The 27187-nt window shown below is 41.5% G+C and overlaps 1 protein-coding gene across 1 annotated transcript; it reads right to left on the reverse strand.

Annotated features, from left to right (window-relative positions):
* Positions 1-490: 490 nt before the first annotated feature.
* Positions 491-25220, reverse strand: CUNH16orf72 (chromosome unknown C16orf72 homolog). Its single transcript, XM_016154096.2, has 4 exons — positions 24574-25220; positions 23921-24001; positions 15071-15346; positions 491-2923 (listed from the first exon to the last, which is right to left on the reverse strand). Exons 1-4 carry the CDS (start codon positions 24797-24799, stop codon positions 2679-2681), a joined length of 828 nt encoding a protein of 275 aa, XP_016009582.1. The 5' UTR covers positions 24800-25220; the 3' UTR covers positions 491-2678.
* Positions 25221-27187: the final 1967 nt, after the last annotated feature.

A 27187-nucleotide genomic window follows, 5' to 3' on the forward strand; every position in this document is an offset into this window, starting at 1 on the left:
TAATTAAGTTTTTAATGCTTCAGCCATGCTCAGAACACTGCGGTATAAGGATGAATTCAATCCACTCATGCCAAGTTAGGGTGAGAGGAACAGAACTAATGAGCTACCGATGTCTAAAAGAATCAGAGAATCTAGCCTAAGATGAAAAGAGGTTCTGTTCCTCCAAAATAAAGTGTTAAGTTTTAAAATTCGACCTACAATGTTCGAGAGACTGAAAAAAAAAAATCGTTATTTAAAAGTCCCACACAAACACGCAATCTTCCATGATCTGTTTTGTATCTAAAATGGCACAAAGAAAGGCTTCAAAATCTAGCAGTGAGAACTAAATTTTCCTAAGAGAAATTGTTTCCCTTTCTACTCTCGGGTCTCAGGGTTAGTCTGTGCTCAGGTGGCACGTGAGGGAGCGATGGGACAGGAGAGGAGGAAGGGATTACAATTAGGTGACAAATAGCATTTGAGATTAAATGCAATGGAAAAAAGTAACGAATGCTGAAGTTTTTTAAAAGTTTAATGGAGCCAATAAGGCATATAAATTGTGTTCTGGCAGACATTTAAGACCTGCTTGCTTCTCCAAAGAAAATGGCACATGTTTTATCAAAATTTGACAATCGAGAAGTAAAGGGTACTGAGATTAAGGATCGGAGCACCAACTAAAACAAAAACAACCCCCAAAAATTGTCACTCAACTTAGAAAGAGGAACTAGAACCAAGGCATAAGGGGGAGATTAAATATGTGTTCCTCCATCTCAAAATCCTTTCGGATTAGGAGTTCTGGCTACTTGTGAGCAATGCATCACACCACCAAACCCCAGGTCCAGAATCTAAATTTACAACCATAGAAAAACAAAGATAACTTCAAATGCATTTCTTGGTATATTCCAAAGGGAAGCTTGAAAGTAATCATAATACAGAGGCTTGTCCGTTTCAGGTAAAATGACAGATTGCTATAATTATTCCTGCTATCATATTCAAGCAAAAATGACCCACACTTTTGCAAAAATTTAGAAATACTTCACTTTCATTCCTAGTTTTAGCATGGAACTGACTTTTTTAAATAAGGGCTATATCTATAATGAATACAGAACTTCAGTTCACACAACATTTCTAACATTCCATTCACATCCCACCCAGTCAATGAATATTATGGTTAACTTAGCAAAGTTTCTTCACATAAAGATATTATTAAATGGCTGAAGAAATTGCAAACTTTAACAAAGTGCTGTGAGTAAATTACTGGAAAAACCCTTACACTGATTTGCAATGGTATTTTAAGGATAAAAACAGGAAGTAACTGATACTGGACTACAAGTTTGCAAGGAAACATTTTTCACTGTCCTACTTGATATATATTATATAATATGATAGAATAAATTACAGTACCTGGCAGGCTGACATCAGTTCTTCATCTAAAAAAAGACTATCATTCATTTCAAGATATTAAAAATGAAGATGAAACATGCTCTAAAACATTGTAGCTACAAGAGGTCTTATATTTACTCAAAAGAGGAATCTATCGAGAACTTTTATTTAGGTCTACCTAACATCTAGAGAACCTCCATGCGATTCCATCTTCTCCAGAATGAGATCCAAACGTTTTTAGAAAGGGATTGGAGAGTTGGGTTTCACTATTTGTGATAACATCATTAGCAGATAAAAGACCTTTTTTTTTTTTTTATCTTCCACCCATTCCAATGAAAACTGCACGAAGTAGGGCACTCGTGAAAAATGTAAAAAGGGATAGAAAGACTGGAACACCTGCCCTCCCACCCTCCATCTCCCTTCGCAAGTACCAAACCAAAAAGGAAGCCCATTCTCACAGTTCATGACCTCTCTACTTCGGGTCACCTTGAGTGTGCAGTCTACATGTTTACATTTACCCTAAGGATACTACTCTGCATGGGAAGTAGCACTTGTCTTAAAACTGAAGAGTTGAAGCCTACAGGGTGAATCTGGGGGAGGATTTAATAATATTGCTACATTTAGAGCACTAACACACACAAAGTGAATCCAATAGTTCGGTGTATTGGTTCAATAGTATTAATTGCATGACCATCATAGCACCTCTGTACATCACACAATCACCAGAATTAGAAACTGCTTTAAAAACTAAAAACGGGGCACATTCCAATAATTAGAAGTTGCACACTGTTACTATATAGAAACCAGTGCTATACTATATAGAAACGGTGCTGCTGCAAAAATGGAAGCCTGCAGATTTGACAAGGAAGCCAAATCGTGTTTTAGACAATTTTAGGAACCTGGCAATACTGTTGAAGCAAAATACTCAACACAGCAGGAAATGGACCCAAAAAAAAAAAAAAAAAAAAAAGGCATTCTATAACCAAATAAACATCTGGAATTTCCTTTCCCTTTGAGAATAAATACAGTTAAGGTCACTTTTAGCCTTGGAACGGATATATGTTTGCCTATGATGATCTTGCTAACAACTACACATTATCTGATGTCCTCTGCTAGGGTTATAAGTTTTAAGAAAGCCATAGTTACAAGAGGCATCTACTGTAAATACCTAGAACTTCCTTTTATGGCAACCACTATAGAATTCACTTGTCTGAAACAGTGAACATGGGAAGATGGCCTCATGTTTCCTTTGCAATAGAGTATATGTTGAGGATCAAGTGGCTTTCAAGCAGCATGGTGGGTGTGAAAATGTCTGCGGTTTAGATCATTCTGTTGCGTTTATGGGTTGGTGAGTCTGTAATGACATCGCCACACTGGGCTGAGGTACGCTTTCTAGTTCCACCATTGTCCAAGTGGAGTGCCATTTCTTCTGATATGAAAGTGTTCAAATCGACATCATGGAGTCCATTTCTCCTTCGACTAGCATTCGATCCACTGCTTACATGCGTAGGAGAGCCTGGGGTACTCGAACGCACGCTTATACTAGCCATTGCACCACTAAGACCTAAAAAGAAGAAAAAAGGTTTTAAGAGTTGCTCAGTTATTCGACCCTCTTGAAAGTAACCCACTTCACTCTCATTGTTGTCATAGTGTCAAAGGATGTCTGCCTGTTCTCTTTCGTAAGGGGTCCCAGGGAGCAGTTAAGTTTTATTCTGGAAAAATGAATCCTCTGGTTTTGACATTTTATTGGTACTACCACCAATATTTATAGTATCGGTAACTACCAACTATTTTTTAAAGCTCATATTGTGTGGCAAGCACCATGCCAGGTGTACAAATATGAAATCCTCCCATCTACAGTACCTACTCAGGTAGATACTGGATACAATTTACAGTAAGACAGGAGTCATGTGCTTTAAACCAGACATTTTGGTTATCAAAGGTCACCATTTCAACAGGTCCCTGATGTGGGTGCGGGTGTGGGTGTGTGCGTGCACGTGCAAGTAGCGGAACAAGCAATCATTTCCAGGCCCGAGTAGGTACGGTGACTTTATAATTCACCATCCCGAACAGTACACTATCAAACCCAAAAAAGGGTCACAATTAAAAATTATGCTGGGACATCAAGTCGGGATGCATGACCACCCAAGGTCTGGACTCTACTTGGTAGAAATCCCTTACGACAGCCTCACTCACAGGTCCCCAAAGCCCAGGCTACACAGCAGGAGGTGAGCGGTAGGTGAGTGAGCAGAACTTCCCCGCCCCTCAGCTCCACCTCAGATCAGGCATTAGATTCTCATAGGGCACCAGTCCCTGGTGCCAAAAAGGTTAGGGACCCCTGGAACTCATTATCACCTATAATCCTTTAGAAAAAGGGTAGGGCGAGGGTGGCATAAAAAATCCTGTTGCTTTGCTTTCCCGAGTAAGTTATTAAATCCGGAACAGACCCAGCACTCATTGCCAGAGACACTCATTCTTTAGACTCTTGAACAGGTAAGGAGGCAAACATTTCACTCCTATATGATCAGGAATGAGTGAGGCAAGGAAACATAAACCATAGCACTGAATTTAAAAACCTAGCATCACTGACTGCGGATTTACGTTCTTATAAATTTCCCCTGATGCTATTCTAGCCTTATACAGGGATTTTGTTACTGCCTGACTAAATTTATACAACATGATCTAGTATAATCAATGTTTCCAAAGAACAGGACTTAAAACAAGCTTAGAGGTTGGCTTCATAGCAGCCCATCCTAATTTTATGCTCTGTAAATATGACTTAAATTTGAACATTAAATTGAAAAAGAATTGTTTCCTACCACATCGAATCTATTTCAGTTTCCTTAGACATTGTTCTCACTCCACAACTACTCTGAACATTCTCAAACCCACAGCATCGACCACCTCCCAAATGCTGATCACGTTCTGCAGCCCACAGGTCCCTTCCAGCTACTATAACCAACCAGTCCCTTCGCTGCTCTCCCTGTGGAAGATGCATCCCCCCTTCCTACTGGTGGCCAGAAGAAATCTGATCGTGTCCCTCTGTAAGGCTAAAACCTATTTTTAAAAAATAACAGAATACAAGCACTAATATTGGAATACTTCCCATTTCCAGCACATTTTCAATATCCTCAAAATCTAACCCTGTATCTGTTTTATCTCCCTTTTGTAGAGGAAGGACCAAGATTAAGGTAAGCCGCCCAGTCACACAGCTAGTAAGCAAGAGCTGGGACTCAAACTCAAGCAGATTCCGTATTCTTATTCTGTTATACTGCCCTCTCTTAAAAAGTCCAAATTATTTTAGCATTAAGTGGCTTTAGGGTCTAGTGCCTGGCCTGCCTTAGGCCCCACCGTTATTCTCCCTTCCTGCTCTTCACTTCCCAATAAGACAGAACCATGACTGCCACTATCAGGTGATTTGCAGTTCCTTAAAATGGTCGGGCCTGCGCCCCTGTCCTAACATGTGCTCCCCCAGGCTCCTCCAGCACCTCCTCCCTCTGAAGCTTTTTTCCTGGTTCTCCTACCTCTCCTTTTTAGTCTCTTGCTGGCTCCTCTTCCCTCCTGCTTGAAACTCTCCACTCCTTCCTCAGTGGCCTTTGTGGGTGTCTCTTCTGCCCCTGACAGGTTGGTGTCACCCAGGCTGACACCTTGACCCCTTCGCTTACCCATTGTTTCCCAAATCGGTGCCACAGGAACAGTCATTTCTCCTGAGCTTCAAGGACCCATTTATTTTCCTAACTGCCCGCTGGACACCTCAAACTTAACATTTTTAAAAGAAACTACCCTCCTTCTGCCCCAGCCCACACAGGTTTATTAAAAATTTTAAAAGGGAAAGTAGCATCTCGGGCTCATTTTATACAGCACAGTACAATCATTCGACTCTTCCTATAAAGTATTTTCTCATCTCTACCTAATGAACTTAACAGTGCTTAACAGAACTTAATATGACATTCACTGATTTCTAGGGGAAAAAAAAAAGTTCAAAGTCCTACCCCTTTATTTTGAAATCCACTCAAATCCAAAGCTGTTGATGTTTATTCACCTCTCCAACCCCAGGAAATAAACTCGGGTGGCTCTCTTCACTTAAAGTTTTGCCATCAAGTTACAGTTATTCCCAAATCGCTGGCATTTTTTAAAGTTCTTCACAAAGACTGTAAACTCCTGAGAGCTGTGCCTTTTTTCCTAATCTCAAAGTTCACACATACTATTAAAGGGTGTTCACTATTTTGATAAATCTTCTATACTTGTTTCATAAGGCAGGAGATTTAAAGGTAATTGCACTGTAAAACTGGGGCCTTCAGCACTAAATTGGGCTACTTCAGTAACTAAGCTCAGGATGTCCTTTATCAGTTGAAACCACAAAAAGAACTCAAGAAACCCCACTCCAATGCCCCTCCTTAAGGTAGGAGTTCCATGGCAGTGTATGATACTTAAGGACAAATTACCTAAGGATCATAAGTCACTCCATCAGAAGTGAACAGGCACACCAACTGCCATTCTCCATGAAAGCGAACAGAGAGTAAACATCGATTTGATCAATTTGAAAATTCCCCAGTAACTTTCAGAAAAATCACAATCTTTTTTCCATTGGGCCTATGACTTGGGGTTTAGTTTAACGGCTAATTAAAATCATAATGTGCAACATTACCTATTTATTACCTACTCTCAGCAGTGAAAATTCTTTTCAAAGTTTAACTGATCTTCCCCAAAAAGACTTTTCACGAATGGCAAAAAAAAAATTAAGATTAACAACCAAAAAATATGTGTATTTTAAACAGCCCAAATTTTATTTTATAAACCAATAACAGCTACTAGAAGATGCTTTAGGAAACCTTAGCTAAGCCACATGAACAATCAGGCCTATACAAGTACAGAGAATCTAAACATGCTTCAGAACTAAAAAACAAAGTTGTACGGCCCAAAGGCATACAACTTAATTTCTACCAAAAACACACTTTTTCAAAAGGTCTCTGGGAATATCAATTGACAAAAGCAGTAGAACAAGTAGTATGATTAGACAGAAAAGTGTCAATTGCTTAATACAAGGTAAAACTTAATCAGTTTCAAAGTTTCTGCATCCATTTGAAAAGATTAGTGAAGGGGTGGGTGGGGTGAGAAGATTAGGATGATTTAATCATACTTTGAAAAGAAAGCTCCCACTGGAGCTAAAACAAAGTTACAAGTCCAGGTTAAAGGAATCTAGGTTACATGGTAAATTGTTAAAAAAGTAGCACATAACTATTATTTTCATACCAAGTTCATGCTTAGGGTAATAAGAAAATCCTGTTTTCAAAATTAATTACATGTGATTCCAGTTTACCAGCACATAGGTCACATATAGGCAGAGAAAGAGCAAATGCAGAACCAATCCACCTCCCTTCCTCCGCCCAGCAGCCCCTGGCCGGGAGGCCAAGCCTATACTCTCTACTTGCTTCCCGCTCCCCGCCCCTTCAGCCCGGAGCGGCCGGCAGGAGAGAAGGCGGACTGTTATTACTGTTGATCCACTCCGCACAGGTCCAGGACCCTCTGCAGATCTGCTCCACCAGTTTTCTCACCTCCAGTAGAAATGGGGGATTTTAAATCCCCACGACTTGAACAAAGTGATTAACATCCTGACTGGGAACCCTAAGAAACATTTGAAATGAATTGCACTATTCAAACAGTTAGCACTCCCTTTGCACAAAATTGTGTTCTGAGGTATTAATCAAGAAGCACTCATGTGTAACCGTGGTGTTTTAAATGCACCAGGGGAGAAGTTCAACCATTAAAAAAGGAATTCTACTAGGAAGATTTTGGTAATTTGAAGTAGATACCACTCCCCACCCCAATCTGTAAATCGTAATACTTAACTTTTATTGAAGCAAAGCACACTAAATCAAACCAATTACAAATATACATGTGTCACACCAAGAAAACATTTTCAGTTATGCTGACAGCCCAAAATGCTTTCAATTTTTCAAAGACAGTTTTAATGCCATGGGAAAAATGCTCACGACGTTAAAATGAAAAAGCAAGATACAGTACCATATATGCAGTATGATCTCAACTATGAAATAATTTTAATATTTATACATTGAGAAAAAGACTGGAAGAAAATGCACCAAACATTTAACTGCAGTTATCTCTGTATAGCTGGATAACAAGATAATTTTTTTTTTTTGGAAATTTTCAAATTTTCCAAGAAATTAGTATTTATAAATCAGGAAACTAGTGAAAAAATTAAACTCAAATGTTAAACTGCTTCATAACTACCAATGGATTATTAAGTAAGTACTAAGTGAGTAAACTGGTTTTGAGTTTGAGGCATCCTAACATAGACTCCTTTTTAACCTCAATGAAAAAAATGTCCAACAAAATTATAAAGTTCAAAACGATTTTGTATCATTGATGTTGGAAGCTTTAGTTAAGTGCTACACCCCCAGAAACTTCAGTAGCTAATACCTAATCCTAATATACAGAAAATGCCAACTTCCATCAAAAACTTTAATGCTATCTTAATTGCCTTAATTGTTCTTGTTCTCAGAGGCTGAACAAAGGGCACGATTTAGAAATTCCAGCCTTCAAAGGAATTTTAATTAAAGAAAATTCTTTGAAATAACTGATTTTAAACAATTAAGAGATGAGATTGCTTTGGTGCATTAATCTCGTACATCTTAAATTTCCAAGTAAATTTTTTAAAACATTTTACTGTTAAATAACTATTGACAGCTCTGTTATTTTAGGAAGATGCAGAACACAAGCATTTATCAAAAATCTACTTGTTCCACACACTGTGCTAGCAGTATGGGCAAGAGGAGAAAAAAGAATTTTGAAAGGTGGTGTATAGAAATCCCCAACAGGTCAGTTCCAATTAGTCCTCTGCAACAGGAAATTGCAAGGAGTTTCTTTTATACTATATACCATCAGTTTAAAAATACCTAAACCTAGTTGTTTGTGTTAAGCTATCAAAATCTGTTTCCTAAATATTTAGCTTTATAAATTGAAGGGACAAAGAATGATATGAAAAGGGGTGAGAAGGAGAACCAAGCACAATTATTTAAATTTCTTCTTAAGTGTTCTGGATCTCAACTGTCTAGGAAATTTTCAGAGTTGTTCTCACCAAAACTTAGTTATTTCTATTATCACTAGTGCACAAGGGCAGGTCAAAGAGTAACCAAATGACAAAATAACAAAAGCTACAAAAACCTGGGCTCAAAGGAGAAAGAAAATCCTATTGGTTCAGGCTGCCTAGAATCACAGCTTTCCATAAACTCTAGAAGTTATCAATTTTATCAAGTAGACGAATTAAGAACTGCCCTTACATTTTTTTCTAGATCAAAATTCACATCTGATCTTATATCCCTGAATATGATTTCAAATGACTGCATTTTTCTTCTTAGGCCCAACATCCAGTCTCTCCAGATCCAAGAATGTGTCTAGCAATCTAATCATTTAAGAGAATAAGGAACGCCACACAGCCAAGAGACTGTTAGACAAAAAAAGGAAAAGGCAGAAACGAAGCATATTAACTCCTAAGGCGATGGCAACTGCACCTCAATCTGGTTGCCTGGGCTTATGTACTTCAAACTGTCTAATGTAATTCTATTAGAGGAGAGCTTCCTTCACATTATTTGATTCATCTTTGTATCACCTGCTCCTACCACTAAGTGCCTCTAATAATACAGTGCATTTTATTTACTGTGTTCAGTAAATGCTGAGCAATAGGAAAGGCTGGAGAATGACAATACAGACTTTAATTTTAAAAGGCTACATCTTCCGGAGAAGGATTTTTATTTATATTAATCACAATTTATAACACTACAGCCACCAAAAAAAGTTTTCAAACCAAAGAGAATTCAGACTTCAACACTAAGGAGGCAATGTCTTTCCTTAACTCAAAGTTCTTTAAAGAAAAACAAAAAACAAAAAACTCCCACTTTCCTTTTGTTTCTTTCCTTTTTTCAATTTCTCTAGTGTCATATTAAAGGCTAGCCTGCCTGTGTCTGTCTAGGTCCCTTTCAGCACTTACACTAGTGAATGCAGTAGCCCACTGTCTTTTCTGAACTTGTTTTAAACATGAAGGAACTGAAAAATTGGGCAAGTTATTGTAAAACCAAATGTCAATGACAGCCATGGTTCTCACACTGTGTGCTGATAGAGGCCTTTGAGTTTGAACTGATGAATTTTACAGAGGGTCAACCCAGGCCCAGTGGGGCTAGTTCCTAGTACTGCAGGTCAAGAAGAATGTTGTCAAAGTGACTTCTGGAAGTAAAACCAAATGTCTCTGATTTTTATGGAACAGAGTAAACCAGAGCCAGAAACCTGCAAAGACCAATTATGAGATGATTTGAGTTGAGAGCAAGGCTTTGAATAAAGTCATCAAATGAGTACAGTCTAACTTGACATCCTGCTTCCTCTCCCATCCATGTCTCGATCATCCTCCTCCATGAAAACATACCCCATTCTTACTCTGGACCCATTCACCTAATCCCCATGGTAATAAACGAACTCAGAATAAAGACACCAGATCTCAACTGACAGGCTTTCCAAATACCACCAGCTTGGGCAAGCCAACTCAGAATCTCTCTCTATCCAGTAGAGAGAGAATATCACCAACTTCACTGGTTTATTATCTACATAAAACAAGCTCGAGATCTTAGGAAGTAATATCAGTGGCTAACAGTAAATTTTGAATTATCCCTCCCTGTGGAGCAATTACTGCAATTTAAAAAGCCACCCTTACTGAAAATAGAGAGGAAAAGATATCCTCAAAGGCCACTGGAGCTTTACATCTATTTCTGCAGTAACACCATCCAGGCCCAAAGAGGGAACTCACAGGACTTAAAACCAGAAATCCTCCTCTCAAGCAAAGAACATTTACAGCGCTGTGGAAGGGTCGGTACTTCACTTAGTTTCTCATTTAATATTTCACCTTATAAGCAAAGTATATCACTTTTCGCAAAGGAGAACACTGCCTTGGAGCTGTTAACCATCTTGCCCAAGGTCATACTGGGAAATTAGCCTATATACAGAGCCTAAATACTCTTCCCACTAAAGTAAACCAGAAATATAGCAGGTCACAAGCCATTTATCTTCAAGAGTACTGATCCAGATTCACTTACAGGGAAAAGCACCAGAGATACAAAACTCATGTATTTTCTGATGTCTTTAGAGAAAAAAATAAGCCTGGAGCCTCTTTCCAACCCACCCGCCAGCCCTACCAAGGGGTGGAGAAACCCCAAATGTATGTATATAGAGGCACAGTGGTTAAAAGCATGCATTTAGGAGCCAGACAAATCTAGAATATCTATTCTACCACTTAACTGATCTATCCAATATTAACCAAATAAGCCGTTCTTCATGGATAAAATGGCAATGATCTAAGGTAAATGTGAGGATTAAACAAGACCCTCCTCGACAAGGTGCTGGCACCAAATAAACACTCAAAGGATAGTTCTAATCACCCTCAGACCACTCCAAGTCTCAGCTGTTCTAAATCTGAGTTTACTCTGTAGCACTCTTAAGGTATACCTGTTACATTCTACTCTTGTCACTATCTGGGGCTCTGTATCCCCACCTCTAAAGGTTCTCTGCCCACTGTGCTGCATCCATTCACTTAACAAACCTCTGAACCCACATTAAGCTCAGAACGCATCTACGCCAGGTTCTATTAAAGCCAGAAGCTGTAAAATAATGGATAGCCATGGAAACAATTCGGACTGGGAGAGCATACAATTCAGGGAAGGCTTGAGAGAATGGGGAGAAGTAAAGGAAAGCGTTTTCACAGAAGAGGTCAGTCTTGAAGAACGACAAAAGCATGGAGGTATTCCAGATTAAACAGTAAGACTAAGAAACGTGACCCAAGGTCAAGACCAAGTCATAGAGCCTTCCAATCCCATGCTAAATTCTGTCTTCGCCCTATAGGCCATAAGAAAACAAAGGTGACTTTTCAGTAAGTGACAAGATCAAAAGATTGCTCCAGTGGCCCCCCAAGGAAGATGGACCAGGCAAATGAGTCACTCAGGACTGGAAAACAAGCAGGAAGGAGATTATTCCAAGAGCTCAGGGCTCACCTCCTACAGAAAGCCTTCTCTAAACCCACGGCCAAGTGGCACTATGAACTGTCCCTAATGCCCCATGATATTTACACATACCACAATCAAGACAGAAAAATAAATTATCCAAGTATGTGTTAGGCTCGATAGACAAGGAAGCAATCTTCTCATTTAGATATTCCTAGACACTGCATACAATCTGCCATGTACACATCTGCTGGATGGCTAAATGAGGAAAACCCATGTGTTTGCTCTAGTCTGGGCTGGAAGAAGTCTGGTCTGAAATCCTGTGAGAGCCAAATGCCCGTGGGACACCTAGTTATGTCCACCAGAGGACAATGGGGCACACTTGTTTGGCAGTCAGGGAAGAGTGTCTAAACTAGAAGCAAAAATTTTAGAAATTAAGACTAAGAAGGCTCTTAAGTGCTTGCAAGTCTTAAAAGTGCGTGAAAGAGTCTGAGGAAAGGTCAGAGGCGGAAGTCACCTAAGAAAAAAAAGGAAAATCTCTAAAATAAAAAGGATAACTAAAAGATAGTAAGAAAGGTGGAGAATCGCAAAATGGTCCAATGATTTTGATCTATCTGAATCTGTTTACCAAAAAATGAGGTTTTAACAAGGATTAACAAGGCAAGAACAGAAATCAATTTGGCACATGCTTATGTGTTTCTTTGATTTCTCTGTGAGTTTAAATACCTAGATGACTAGAGGTAGTTTCCAGAGAGTAGTGGTTAGTATGTCTGCTTTACATGCAGAAGGTCCTGGGTTCAAGCCTCAGCGGAGGCAAGCCACAGCCCATACCCGGGCATGCCAGGCCCCGGGGATGTACCGTGAACGTTGACGCCCCGCCTTCAGAGATCCAGTTCTTAAGGGGAGATGGCAGTTCTTAAGGGGAGATGGCAACACCCCTAGGTCAGGTCAAGGGTGGCAGCGGGGAGGGAGAGAATTTAAAAAGAAAAAAAAAAAAAACAACCTAGATGGCTAGATCCCACAGTACACAAAAAATAAGGAACATAGGTTGCAGACAAGTCCCAAAAGAAAGCACTAGATTATATTCCTTAAACCTCAGAAACCATTATGACAGTTTTGATTGAAACTGTACTTAAGTATAAGGCTGATGAGGGTATTAAGCAGAAGATCTTACTCATCACATCCGCGCTATTTACAGGAAATACTCTGCAAGTATCTTACATTTTTGCCATTTTTCTTCAAATAAAGGACATATGTTAGGGTATATTTGGGTACATCTGGTGCAGATAAGAATTAAGGAGCTGATAAAAGAAAAAATTATAAAAGTAATTATCCTGTCTTATAAAAATGGATAAGACATGAAGTTTATGGAAAATAAACCAACATGACTGCCACTTACCCTCATATTTGCTTTCGTTAGAAACGTAAGTCTGCCTCAACATACCAATTCTTTTCCTACGTCCCCCTCTTGCACTCCAAAACTTCATGACTTTACACTTCCTCCAATGAAGAAATCCATGAACTTCAATATGACCTCACATTTCGTAGTTTGGCCAAGCAAATTATATGCAAAACCAAATTCTGACAAGTATGTATCCAAATTAAGATGTTTCCAAATACATTTTAAAAGATCATCTGAAAATTTTCATTTCAATTTACAGACTATTCAATAAATTAGATCATTATAAAGTTATAAAGTTAGTCATTAAGATGCATTACAATTTAGTTAACGCCCTATCATTTAAAATCAAATTATTTTAAATACTCGAATGGGACTAGCATTATCCTCAATACAGTAACATACTCTAAAATGACTAGCATACAGTTCTCAGTATATGTTTCTATATACTCTTTCAAGGGGGCCCTATTACTTCACCTCAACATGTAATTTTAACTACGTTGATTCGATGTATGAACCCTGGGAGTAAGAAGAGTACACTGAGTCTCCAATAATATATTGTGGATTAGCGCTACTTGGTAAATTTATTGAAGGGAATTATTTTTCTACACAGCTTTATAATTCAACTTTTTAAATCCTCACAATGTAAACATAAACCAAAATTATAGAGAGTACCTTACTAAACTATATCATTTAAACTCCCCAAGTTCCAGAAAATAAGAAATCACCAGTGGAGCAGTATCTGTTTAAGAAAATGTAAGGGGAGTTGGAGGATAAAACAGTTGTTTGGGAGGGGGGCTGTTTGCCCTTTTTATAATGTATATAAATGCATTAATATTTCATAACGAGTGGCATTTATACTTCTTAAAACTAACTCATATTGTATATCATAACAAAAAAAAATTTTAACAAGAGAAGTACGGAATGAATCATAAATCCACTTGGATAAAAAAGCAGAATACGTTAAGACTATTGCATTAAATACTACCACGCATTAAAATTAATTGACAAACTATGTATACTTCCAGTAAATTTTCCAAACTTAATGGTAAAAGATGTGAAACTCTGTAATTCAACAGGAATAGAACGATTTGGTTTTTTGCCTGGGTTTCAAAAGTTCTGATGGCATAACTATTCCAGTCAATTAGAAACATAGCTGTCTTAAGTACTGCATCCATACATCGTGGACTTTCTTGCAATAAATGTTTTTGCCTTTAACTTGGGGGGGGGGGGGGGCGGGCGGAGACAACACTTTTTCCAACCCCAGGATCTGACTGGGGTGTTAAGTTAAAAAAATCAGGTTTGCCAGAGAGAACAAGAATCTCTATAAGCATTAATGCTACAAGGATACACAAAGCCCCTTGTACAAATCCCACTATTTTTATTACCAGGTTACTTTGTTTTAGATGACTTACACTATGATCCAGAAATGTTAATTTTTAAGAGGACTCTTGACCTAACTCACGTATCACTTCTATGTGCTTAGTCAATTGCACAACCCATGTTTTTATCTTGGCTTCAACCAAGTCTTACTATTTTGCTATTTTACAGCAGTATTAAATATTGTCTTATAGAAGTACCTCTCCCAGTTCTATTTGAAAGTCTGTATCAGAGAGCAAGAAGCAGTAACAGACTTATTGACTACATAACCTCCCAGGTTTCTCCAGTAAACTCCTCAGCCAAGAATGTCTTTTTATGGCAGGTCTGGCCTGAGGAGATGGTAAAGGACCTGTCCTCTGACAGTCCTATCAAAGTAAGGACCGGAGGAAAAATAAACATAAGTCAATTACTCTTACCTCTCTCCCACTCACACCTGGGTTTCAACTCTCATCCTCTACAGGCACACTAACTTACGGTGTCAAAGGGAGTTCCCATGAGAGCTAGCCCAACAATTACCTGCCTTACTTGCCTGTCATTGACCAAGCTCTCCAGGCAATTATTAATTTAGAATTCTTAAGACACTGAACTTCCTCTTTGACTCAGAAGAGTAAGAAAACATGTACAATTTAAGTGCAAAGAAATAACTTCTATGTTGAAAAAGAAAAAAAAAAATCTGTTGTTGTAACACCAATAAGCTCAAACTAACTCTCTAAAAAAATTAAAAAAAAATTTTTTTAGGATGGGCTAGCTAACATTCAAAAATTGCCCATATACGTTCTTAGCTTACATTCTATTTAAACATTTCTAGAGCAAGTAGTTACTATAATAGACAAAAACAGACAATATATCTGGACCTAAACCTAATGTCAAAATGGGTCCACAGGCACACTCTTAACCATTTTTCCAAAGAAATATGTTTAAACGGCTTTACCATGCAGAGCTATGGCTTCCCGGAAGGGTTGCAAATCAGTCTCTACAGATGAGCTAGTTTCCGTTGAAGTAGCTCGGTTAGGGGACACTACAGTCAGTCTTGGGGGAGCTCTAGAGTTTCGTGGTGGAGGAACTTTTCCACACAGGAAGCTGATCAAATCTTCTCTACGAATAGTTCTTCTGCGCTTTTTAACCCAAGCCAACACATCCTTATTGCGTCGCTGATAGCCAATCTGAATTCCAATATCAAAACTTCGCTGATGGGTATCCACGCTTTCTGTTAGAAAAAAATAAGAGAAAAGATACATGATGATGAGGAGAGCCATGCTGCATTTTCTCCGGTACAAGTTAACCAAAATGACTATCATGCAGTAGGGAGTTCTCCAAGTCTATCAGTAACCTATTAAACTGGTTTGTATTTCATTCGTGTATGAAACGTTATACATGACATAATCAGAATGAGCTAAATTCAGTTTACAAATCACGGTTCTAGAGCTTCTATTTTGTTCTTTTAAAAAAATTATTTAAAATTACTTGTTAGCCAAATTACATTTTAAAAAAGCTATGTTCTTAAAAAGCTTGCTATTATACTAAGGTAACTTGTTATGATGTTAACACTGGGTAAATTATTAAATATTTATTAGTACTACCTATATTTGGTTTCACCTGAGGAAAAGGTAATACGAATACCTGAAGGCTGTTACTACCCTTTTATTGCAAATAAGGAAACAGGTATTGAGCACTGAGAAACTCCACCACTATCACAGAATAATATATAAGGACTGGGATTTTGCTCCAGAGTCTGTGGTTCTCAAGCACCAAGCTCTATTGCTCTAAGTAAACAATGACTTCTCATGAATTCTAAATAGGAACAGCACATCATTCAACAGATGACTAAATACTGTAAATCACTGAGGCCAGGCTCACCAGCATTCACCAAGTCATTTCGGAGATGTATTCCTATTGACAGGTTCAGAACAAAGGACTGGGAACACACCGAAAGCAGCAGCAAACATTTTAGAAATAAGAAAAATTAAATGATGGACTACTCAACAAAACCCACTGTGGAAACAGAAAAGTATCACTCATTTCCAGTTATCAACAGTTTTCCTTAACTCATAACCATTCCACTCCCAAAAGACATTGCCTTAAAACTTCTCAGACTGGCCTGAATGTCTCCCTGCAGATATTCTCTCCCATATATACTAAAACCAAGTTGTCAATAAAATGATCCCTGCCCTTTAATGGTTTTATAGCTGAAAAAAAAAATTTGGAAATTTAAGTCACTGCAGTTTATTTTTAGTCGAGCTGCTATACTGTCAAACAATAACCAGTGTTATCTTTAATGAAATTAAAAATTATTACTTTATCGCTAGACCTTTTGTAAATGCAATAATTCTTGTGTAACAGAGAGAGTCATCATTTACTTTTCCTGGTCCCAATTTTTTAAAATTCCTTGTCTGCTATATCAAACATAGACTGAAATGAAGAGCAATCGTGAATGAAGAGCTGTGTCCCGGAAATAAGGGCAAGAATCCAGGTATTACAGAGGCTCCCAAGCTGCATGAATTTGTATTATTAAAAAAGATGGCAAGAGGGCAGCACAAACGGATTATTACAAGGTCTATTCCTTAGCAGATGATCAGTCCTTATTGCTAAAAAAATTAAAAAGAAAAATGAAAGTAGTCCATGGGAGCACTATTAAAATATTAAACTCCATGACAACTTTGAGGAAGACTATAATTTTACAGATATATAAACCAGCTCGAGAATGAATTTCTCCAGTGTCTCACTACCAGAATAGCCAAGTTCAACATGAATCAGTGTCTTCTGATTTCTCACTTCACATAAACAAAGGAAGCATGAACTCCATTTTAAAGGTAAGTCCCATTTAAGAAGAGAATATAAATAGCTCTTTCCTTTTAGTCTCAAAGACTTAGATGAAGCCAACCTAAGGGGAGTAGATAAACTCTTAAGATGACCTTGTCAAGTTGTAACTAGATCTTAAGTGATCTGCAAGAGCTGGAGCAATTTAACAGAAAGTAATTAATCGAGAAAACTAAGACCATCCCATGAGACCACAGAAGGGAGTAGAAACACAAAATGTGTGAACCTATAAGCAACCATGTTTCTACAAATCTACCCTACACCTTAAAAAATTGTTATAATCAAGCCTGTAACTGGAGAAGTTTGTTTCCCAACAGAATGACTAAGGAAACTTTATTTTTCAAGAACCAAATGGAGATAGGACCAGAACTGTAAGTACAGAGGTTAACAAGTTGGAAATATGAAAGGCATATGACATACAGCCTGAAGCAAGCTTGGATGGTGCAAAGTAAGATGCGGCAGGCATGTAAACATGTACACCTGGCAAACCAGACAGCAAAAAAAAAAAAAAGAGAAGCTAAACCTGACAAACTCCCAAAGCCAAAAGGGAAGGGGGCCCCATGAGGTGGTCTTTAAAAACCTGACATTCCAGGGAAGAAAGAGCTTGGCAAGGTTTTGGTTTGTTTTGATTGAGGGCACAAGGAAGTCTCAAAAGTTACATCTTCAAGGGACTGGTGATTTAATCACAGATTTGAACAAAGTTGGAAAACTCAATATTCACTAGTTTAGATGGAAGACAGTTAAATTGTTGACTTCTTTTAAATTTCATGAAAGTGACCATTCATTTCACCTCAAAAATTCTGCATGAGTCTCAACATTAGAACCAAGAGCACACTGAGAAGCTGGCACTTTGTGAAAACTGAATTTTATAAAAGCAAATATAACATTTAAGGTCTTCTGGTACATGCTTTTGCACTGCTTGGGCATAATTCAGTTTTATATCATTAACAATATATCCTGAAAGGCAAGTCCAATTACTTTACCACTCAGATCAATCCAATCTCAGTTATTTCCCTAAATAGAAAGCCTCATGTTGAGGTTAAAGCATTTAAAATAGTCTTTATGTTAGGACTTTAGTTACTTGGTTAAAAATAAAACCCTCATGTCCTACCTTGAGATAAGACATGCTTATTGGAGAATCTCAGACATAACTAGACCAGAGTTAATGTAACCATAAGTTTAGTATCCAATTGGATAATAAGCACACAAGGATGACATCCTGAAGGCTCTCAGCCAAAAACTACTTTGAATACATCTGACAACAGACACCTAAATTCTAAATTCTAGAAGTGCAGGGCAAAGGAACAGTGGGGACAGTTTTTGGTCCAACACTAACTTACTGAGACTAAAGCCACTGTGGAAAAGGGCCATAAGCCTGAAGGTTAGGTAAACCCCAAGGGCATCAAAATGTAAATCTAACCTTTAATCACAACACACTAACTTCCTCACATTCAAGAACCTGATTCATGGAAGTCACAGATGTCCCATATTTCCTATTTAAAAAAAAAAAAAAAAACATTTTTATACAAGCAGCTGAAATTTAATCATGAGATTTTGAGAAGTCTAATCTTCCCACCACTGGTAGAGGGCAGTAAGCAAAGAATCATGATTTCTAAGGTGAAGACCAAATGCAAAACTTTCTTACATGATACTGACAAAATTAATCAGATTTCACTATTTATAGTTTTTCTGATACTCACAAACCTATGTGAGTCAGCCAGAGCAGATATACCAATCTCATAAACAAGGAACTGAAACTGAGGTTCAAAGGGCCTTGCCCAAAGTTAGGTAAGTGGCAGGTCTCCTTCTACAACGTATTTCTTCCTCATCAACAGAGAAGTCATTTCCCATTCTGCTTAGGCTTGGAGGATCTACAAACCAGAAGAGCACACACTACTAGATCAAAACACTTCCAAGGAATGCAGATGACTACAAAATATTTAAACTTAAAGAATTGGATCTGCACTAACCAAACCAGTCTGCATTAGGGAGTAAAAAAATATTTAAAATGTTTCATTAGAAACGAAGATTGCGGTCACAGCCAAAATAAAACTTCCAATTGTTTTGAGAAAATAACTCCTATATATTTCCTAACAAAGTAGTATTAAAAATAAACACTAACTTCTAGCTACTTAACATATTTGATCTTTGCTTACCACACAAATCACAGGAGAGGAACCAAGGAAGAATCACTACAGCAGCCACAGTTGCCTGGCAACATCCAACCCTCCTCCCTTTCCTAAAGTTCCTCCAAGTTTTTGTTTGGATAGCTCTGAGGGAAACTTCAGCTACATTTGCTCAAGGGGTGGAACATGTGGTTTAATCCTCGATTAATCTGCGCAACCCCAAATAGTGGCTATGAGAGATACTGGTACTGAGTAAGCATGTGACCCAATTCTGGCCAAGAGACTACAGAAGTCATTTGCTAGTAACTCAGGAAAGGAAGCTAGCTTCCCGGCTCTTCTAAGCTTCAATGAATAGCCCTAAGATGCTTCAGAGTGAGTGAACTTAAGATGTGAGCTGCCAACATACTAAAATTAACCTGAAGACAAAGCCACACGCACACAAAGCAGGGCCAGGGAACCTGAGCCACTGAATTCAACAGACCCCACCCTCAACCTGCAAGTTAAGAGAGGAGCCAATGCATGTCCATACCATTAAAGCCAGCATGACTTGTATTTTCCTGGTATTTCCAGCCAAAACATGCTTTTAAAACAGAGAACGTATAAGAAAATGACTTTCTATAAAAATTTTCAGACAGAATATAAAAATTATATTAAGAATAAATGAGGCGACCGCTTCTTTTAAGACAAGACTTCTAATCGTGATCTATACTAATGTGTTTCAAATAAAGCTCAGTAACAGGTTTTTGCAGCAAGGAGAGTCACAAATTAGCTCCAGAAAATCAACTTATAAGGAGCTGAAACTCCAGTTATCTGTCTCCAGGTAGCATATGCTCTCTCTGGCCATTTGTTTATACATCACTCACTCACCACTTGACCCACAAATTTTCACGCTGTTCAGTTTATATATATCTCCAAATGTCTACGATGAGGTGAGACAACATATTACAAAAAGGATTTGGCAAAAAGATATCTCAAAAATAAGGACTTAAAGGCATCGTACTATTTTTCTCACCTGTCATTTCTATTTACATTTAGCTCTTTTAAGGAAAAAAGAAGGAAGTACACACCACAAAGCTTATTCCAACACAAGGAAAAGAAGTGAAGACAAAAAAAACGACCTAGAATGTCTTCCTTTCCTTTGAGCACTACAGCCAGAAACATCTGAAAAATAAAACTTGACCACCAACAGTCAACGCTCACACTTGAATACTCACTATAAGCCAGCACGAAACAGAACTTGTACTCTTTAAGTTGTGGGTACTTACCCCCACTTGTAAGTTGAGAAAATGAAGGAGCACAATGGGAAAACATCTTGCTCCATTATCTGTCTCCGGGTCCTTACAGCTAAGTAGTACTAGTCTAAATTCCGTACTCAGACAATCTAGCAATAGATTCCACAAGGCTGCTGGTCTTCTGTAAGCACTGCTGAGTGCAGACATGCCTTGGGGCAAATGCTATTTAGGAAGAGACCAGAAACATCTTTGCTATAAACCATACCAAAAAAAAAAAAAAAAAAGCCCTCAATGTTTGTGGTAAACTCAGTGTGCAATTAAAATTTCAAAAGGTTTTAAACTGTAAAGCCGTTTTAAAGAAACAAGCATGGCATGAAAGAAGAATCAAAGAAAAACATTAGCAACCTTAAAGAACAGAGAAATGGCTCTACGGGGTGAGATCAAACACTGATTGACTCACAGGGGCTGCTGAAGAGCTAGGGCATCGGCACCCACCACAGGCTGGGTGGCCACGTGAGGCTCCTTAGGATGGCCTTGTCCTAGAAAGTCCAACCTCTACTGAGCAAGTAGCCTCAAGCAGAAGGAATTTGGATTAAGATAAGGAAAGTATGTACTTGCCTAATGAAGAGTCGGGAAACAGACTGAAAACAGTCACCCAAGGAAATGGGGGGACTTAAGAAGGAAAAAGATGGGCTTGACCAAGCATTTCCCAGGTAAGCATCAATGCAGGTTAGATTATGATAACCTCAGTAACTTTTCACTCTCTTATTGAACAAACATCACCCTCTTTATAGATTTATCAAGTCAGAGTAAACAAGAACAAGAGATCAGAAATTTTCTTCCCTTCCCAAAAAAGGATGTCACTATCAGGCCCTACTTTATGGAGAAGGAACCATGTATACTTCATTTCGTTGAATTCTGTCCCCATTGAGGTGACACCCACCTCAGTCGCCTCCAAATCCTCCTTCCAGCCACATTCCAACCAAACCAACCGAATGTTCGATTTTTCAAAAGCACACAGGCAATCAAAAGGGGCCTTCTGCTAGGCTTTTATCTCAATTCTGACTTCCCAATGTGATCATTTTAGGGATTAAGAAGAAGCTGCTGAAAGAATCAACCTCTCCCCAGGTTGAAAAACGAACCACTTTTAGCATGCTGTAAAGTTCTTAGTCATACAAAATACAGGAAGAGCACTGCTCACTTAAAGGGATCCCCAAAAATCTTCCCCCCCTGTAAATTATTTAATCAGAACTGTGAACATTGACTTAAAATTTACCACTACTTAATGCTTCGTACACTTGTGACTATCTTGCTATTTTATTAGTTCTACTTAAGCATCCAACTATTCCTATAGTTGAACTGTTCTCTAAACAGCACTCCAAAAAAAAATGTGAGATCTGCTGAGCATTATCCACTCTCCTTAAATCAGATTTAAAAAATGCTACTACACTACCAAATTCCTCTAACCACAACTTACCTTTTCTATCAGGTAAAAAGGAATGCATTTAACAAAAATAGCATATAGAATAAGGCTAGTTCAATCTAGCAATTCTATCTCTGCAATAATGCAAGCATCTCAAATATCATTAAGTTTTCTGAACAAAGCGGCAAACTAGTATATTACAAAAAGCATTCTCAAATCAAGTAATCAACTTAGAGATTACTCAAAGTCCAGCTTCTGAGCCTATCCTCTACATGAAAAGTTAACATTAAAGAAAATTGCCAATGTTAGTCCTAAAAGGATACATTCTAAGAGTGCATAACGGCACAAAAAAATGAACAGAAAAGCGAAAGAACACTCATTATTTCTGTATGGCCTAGGGAAACAGCCTGGCACATAGAAGGCACTAAAAATGTGGTACCTTCCCTCTTTAAGCAAAAATTGCAACGAGCAAATAGATAAACGTGGTACCCCTATACAACAGAATGCTATTCAGCAAAAAAAAAAAAAAAAAAAGGCACTGAAATATTAATACAGGCATCGTGAACTCAATGGATGAATCTATCTCTGAAACATTCTAGGAAGTGAAAGCCAGACACAAAAGGCTATACATACTGTGAGGTTCCATGACACTAGGGAAACAAATAAACCGTATACAGCAATGGGATCAATGGTTCCTTGGGGCTGGGATACGGAGATAGAGTCTATTTCTTAACGGTACACATCTGTGAAACTCAAGCTATATACATCTTAAAAAAGTGACTTCACTGTAAGTTAGTACCCCAAGAAATCTATTTTAAAATGAGTTTTAAGGATTACTTCAAAATTCCCTGTCTGGATGAAATCAAGAGCCATTCCAGCGAATGCTCAAGACCTTCAAGCACTGACGGGAGATTAAAGCAAATTATTACTGGAGTCAAAATTTAAGGAACTCTACTGCATAAATCAAAGATGACCCTTGGGGACAGCATTTAATTGTTTCCCTTTTCTTACTAAGCCTGGACCATAAATTCCTCCATTCCCTGAAATTAACATTCCACTCACCAGTCCGTTGACCTTCTCAAATTACTGCCCCCAAAACTGCAAACTCTACCCAAAAAATCTCAAAGGGACATTTTTCCTAGAGAATGCTACCATCGTTGACATTCTTACACAAAAATAATCAGAGAATCAAGTCGCTCCACAGCCTGTGCTTTGACCTAGTTTGATAATTTTGAAGTGCACAAAATTCCATTAGTTACCAACAACTTCCGAAAGTTACAAAGCATTTAACTACATTTTTACTAAGATTAATCACACTCAATTCCTTTTTCAACAGAAACCTTGCCAAAGATCAAGCTCAAATTTCCAAAATCTTTAAAAATCAGTCTCAGCCCACTGTCACTGAGAGCACAATGGGCAAGAATGTTTACTTAATAGGTCTTCATGTCATCACAGAGGGAGAAAATTAACTCCAGAAAAGCACTACCATAAAACACTTTAACTTACTGATCACAGATTTCCTGCCAACAACGTACAAGCAGATATAGGTGGTTTTGAAGACAAATATTAGACAAAATTTCTGTTGAAGAGCAGCATGCTAACTAACGTGGACTCAGATTATTCCAATTAACTAGTTTTCAATGCACTCCAATGCTATTTAACTGTCATTTTCTAAGGTGTCTACCTCAAGAAACTTTCCCACGAGGTGCTTACAAATCTCCCTCCAATCTCTCTATGGCATAAAATCATGAACTCTTCCCTTGGGTGTTTTTTTAAACAATAAACTCTCACCTTGTCTTTCATTTCAGGGCTTCTCAACCTCGGCATTACTGACATTTGGGGCAAGGGGTTGAGGGGGGTTGAGGGGGACTGTCTTGTGCACTGCAAAATATTCAGCCCTCCACCTCCCCAGCGATGACATTCAAAAATGCCCCCAAGGCATTGTCAAATGCGGGGGGGGGGGGGGGGGGGGTTAAAGGCCCAAAATCGCCCCCTGCTAAAATCGGTAATCCAACTAGACCACAACCGGAGTTTATAAATTGCAAAATATTCAGGATCAGTGGTTGGATTTGGAAGCAGAAAACTCCGGGTAAAAGTGGCCAATACACTTGGAACGCAGGACTGAAACCCTGACGCAGGCTGCCCTTCCCCCTTAATCAGCAATGCAGCAAGGTTATCTTTACCTTTGTAGAGATTGGTGACGGCGGTGGCTGCGTTTTGGAAGGGGACCCAGAGAGAAAGTCCTGGCTGCTGACACACTCGGTCTGAAAGAATGCAAAAAAGAAAGAGAAACAAAGACAGAGAGATGTTATTTGGGCGTCAATCGCTCCGGAACGGCCATATTAGGTTTCGCCATTTTGTTCAAGGGTTTCGGGAATCCCACAGCGAGTGGGAGGAATGCAGGAAGGGGGTCGCTGCGGGGTGGAAGGGGGAGCCGCGAGGCTCGGAGGCTCGGCCCGGGGCCGAGCCGCGGCGCAGGGAGGCGCCCCTTTCTCAGTCCCCGCCCCGAGGCCCGCTCCGGGCACAATGGGGCCGGCCCCGCCGCCTCCCTTCGCCATTTTGTGACTGGGGACTCCTCCCCTGCCCGGGGGCGCCCGGCTGCCGGCCCCGAGGAGCTGACGGGGCCCCCGGGCCGGCCCCCAGAGGGGCGTCGCCCCCGCGCCAGCCCCGGGCCTTCCCACGGGCGCCCCCCGAGGACCTGGTCCCGCGCCGCCATCTTGTGGGGAGGGGGCGGCGGGGCGGCGGCCGGAACCGGGCAAGCCGCCGCGGGGCTCCCGGCCGAGGGTCGGGCCCGAGGCGGCGGCGGCGGCGGCAAGATGGCGGCGGCGGCCCTCACCTTTGTAGAGCTGGGCCACGGCAGTGGCCGAGTTCTGGAAGAGGTGCCACAGCTTCTGTTGCTTGTGCTCGGGCTGCGCCGCGGCCGCCGCCTCCTCCTGCAGCTCCGGGGGCAGCTGCTCGTCCTGCTCGGCCTCGGCCAGGCACTGCCGCTCCCACTTGGAGAACCAGTGCTCGGGCCCGTGCTCCTGGATCTCGGCCTCCCCCTCCTCCTTCCGCTCCTCCATCCTCCGCGGCCTCCCGCGGCCTCGCCGCCGCCGCCGCGTCCTCCTCAGGCGGGGCTCCCGCGGGAGCGTCGTCGTCGAGCGGCCCGGTGGCGGGGCCCAGTGGCCAGCGGCGGCTCCTCGCGGCGACCCAGGCCTCCTGCTCCTCGACGGCCTGCGAGCCCCGCCCCACGGCCCCGCGCTGCCCGGGACGACCCCCGCCCCGGGCCTCCCCACCCCTGGGCCCTGCCGAAAGTCGCCGCGGACCGGATGACCACCGCCGCCCCTCGCCTCGCCAGTCTGAGCCCGTCTACCGCCCCCCCATGGCGCCGCGGACCATTCTAGGGCCGCTGCTGCTGACAACCGAGCCCTCCGCGAAGCCCGGGCTGCGCCGCCGAGCCCACCCCGAAGACTGAGGAACGTCGTCGCCGGCGCTGTCGACGCCTCTGCGGCTGCTGCTCCCCGCCCTCCCCCGCCCCCATGCTGACTAGGAAAGCACCGCCCACTCGGGCCCAGCTCCCCGGCCCGATTGGGGCGAGCCCGCTCCGAGGGCTCCCATTGGTCCTATCCGACCGGTTCCGCGTGCCGGTGTCTGAAAACAGCGCTGTGATTGGTTCTTCTGCGTGTCTGCCTGACAACCAAGGGGCGGGGGGAAAGGAGTCAATGTCAGGGAGGATGATGTCAAAGGAGGGGGAGGAGCTGGCCAGTGGTTGCGTTCCGGCCAACCAAAAAGAAAAAAAAAAAAAAAAAAAAAAGATGAAGAGGTGCGCAGGCGTACTTGGCGGCTGCCCCAGCTGCGGGGCGTCCAGGGAGTCACGTGACCCGGCCCAGCGACCGCACCCCGCTGGGCTCTTCTGGCCCTTCCAGGCCCCAGGAGACGCAAAGTGGAGGCTGGCCACAGCGCCGGGGTGATGGAAGGGTGTGGCGGGTTAGTCCGGCCCCTTGGGCCTCCAAAGGGAGAAGGGAAGTAGAGAAAGTGATAAAACGCCCAACTTGTGCCCGAGTTTGCAAAGTCCTTCCCCTTCTGTTTATTTCAGAGTCCCATTTCTAAGATAGGCAGATTGAGCCTCATGGCCCAAAGAAAAACTTACAAGTTGCGAGGCCAGTGAGCCCTCACAGCGACCTGGTGGGCGGCCTGTACGCACACGGCTAGTCACGGGGAGCCCCTGGGTGGCTCTCTGGTCCGACCCCTGAAGGCACCCCTGCAGCCCCCTGGGACACCACCGTCTCCTGACGAGAACGCAGCTGGCGCCCCGCCGCCCGCGAAACTATAAACCCGAACGTGCGAGGGTGCCGAAGCCCGGGCACGTCTGCGCCCCCGCGAGTGCAGCAGCCCCCGCACCTGTCCCTAAAAGCACACTCCTGGGCCACGTGCGGCCGCCTGCGTCACGCGCCAGCCTCCGTCTCCTCTGACCAGAACCCGCGTGTCCTCGCGGAGTGGGCGGCCCCGCTTCCAGGGAGAAAAAGTTCTGCGCTGGCCTCTCGTTAACCCGCTGTGCGCAATCGCCCTGTCAACCCTGCGGCGGACGGGGTCTCTGAGCCCCGCTGCGAGCCAGATGCGGGACCGCCCGTCGCGGTCACTGGCCGAGGACTTTCCCTTCGGCTCAGGATCTGGGGAGGAAGCAGCCACGTAAACGAGCGATAACCGCACAGAGGCAAAATTGGCCCTCTGGGTTACACGCTGGCGGCAGGGTCTTAAGCCTTTGGGGGCTTAGAGAGGTCGGCCAGGAGCACCGTCTCCCACTCGCTGCCGGAGTGCGCTCCTAACAAAGCTATTTGGTTTTAAAACCATCACCGCTGGAATATGATCTGACCTCTTCACCCTGACCTACAAATCCCTGAAGGATCCGGCCCCGTCTCCTCTGTTTTCGTCTGAGCCAGCCTCTCCGCGCGCTGCTCAGCCACTCTGGCCTTCTTTTTGCTCTCCCTGGATACTTAGCCCTTTTCTGCCTCAGGGCTTTTGCTCTAGCAGTTTCCTCTCTCGAAAATATTTTCCAACTCAGTCCTCAGGGCTCTAAGCAAATGGCCCGTGAACACAGAGCCCTAATCACCCCAGCCTCTTTAAAGCGCCCTCCACGCTCGCTCCTATTGCTTGTTTTTATTTTTTTCATACCCTGTATCACTCTGAAATGACCTGCTATTGATGTGTTTACTTATGCTCCTCTCACCAAAAAGTAAGTTCTTAAAGGACAGGGATCGTGACAGTCTTGTCCCTAGTCGAATCTAAAAACATAAGATTTAGGAAGAAAAAGAAAATGGAGGCCATGACGGAAAGGACGTGCCAGGCAAAAGTAAATATTATAGGGGAACCCCAAGTTCATCAGGCCTACCAAAGTGGGAGGGCATAACAGGCAGGGTACTTTGTCCATCCAATATTAGAGGCACACAGCCTAGAGTCTACATATTTTATAC

This window comes from Rousettus aegyptiacus, unplaced genomic scaffold (assembly GCF_014176215.1).
Source record: "Rousettus aegyptiacus isolate mRouAeg1 unplaced genomic scaffold, mRouAeg1.p scaffold_m13_p_8, whole genome shotgun sequence".
NCBI classification, from domain to species: domain Eukaryota; kingdom Metazoa; phylum Chordata; class Mammalia; order Chiroptera; family Pteropodidae; genus Rousettus; species Rousettus aegyptiacus.

Coding starts and splice junctions, on each gene's coding strand:
- CUNH16orf72 (XM_016154096.2), bottom strand. CDS start 24,799: ATGGAGGAGCGGAAGGAGGAGGGGGAGGCCGAGATCCAGGAGCACGGG. Junction 15,347..23,920: donor CGTCACCAATCTCTACAAAG/GTAAAGATAACC, acceptor TTTTTCTAACAG/AAAGCGTGGATACCCATCAG. Junction 2,924..15,070: donor GGAAGCCATAGCTCTGCATG/GTAAAGCCGTTT, acceptor TCTTCTTTTTAG/GTCTTAGTGGTGCAATGGCT.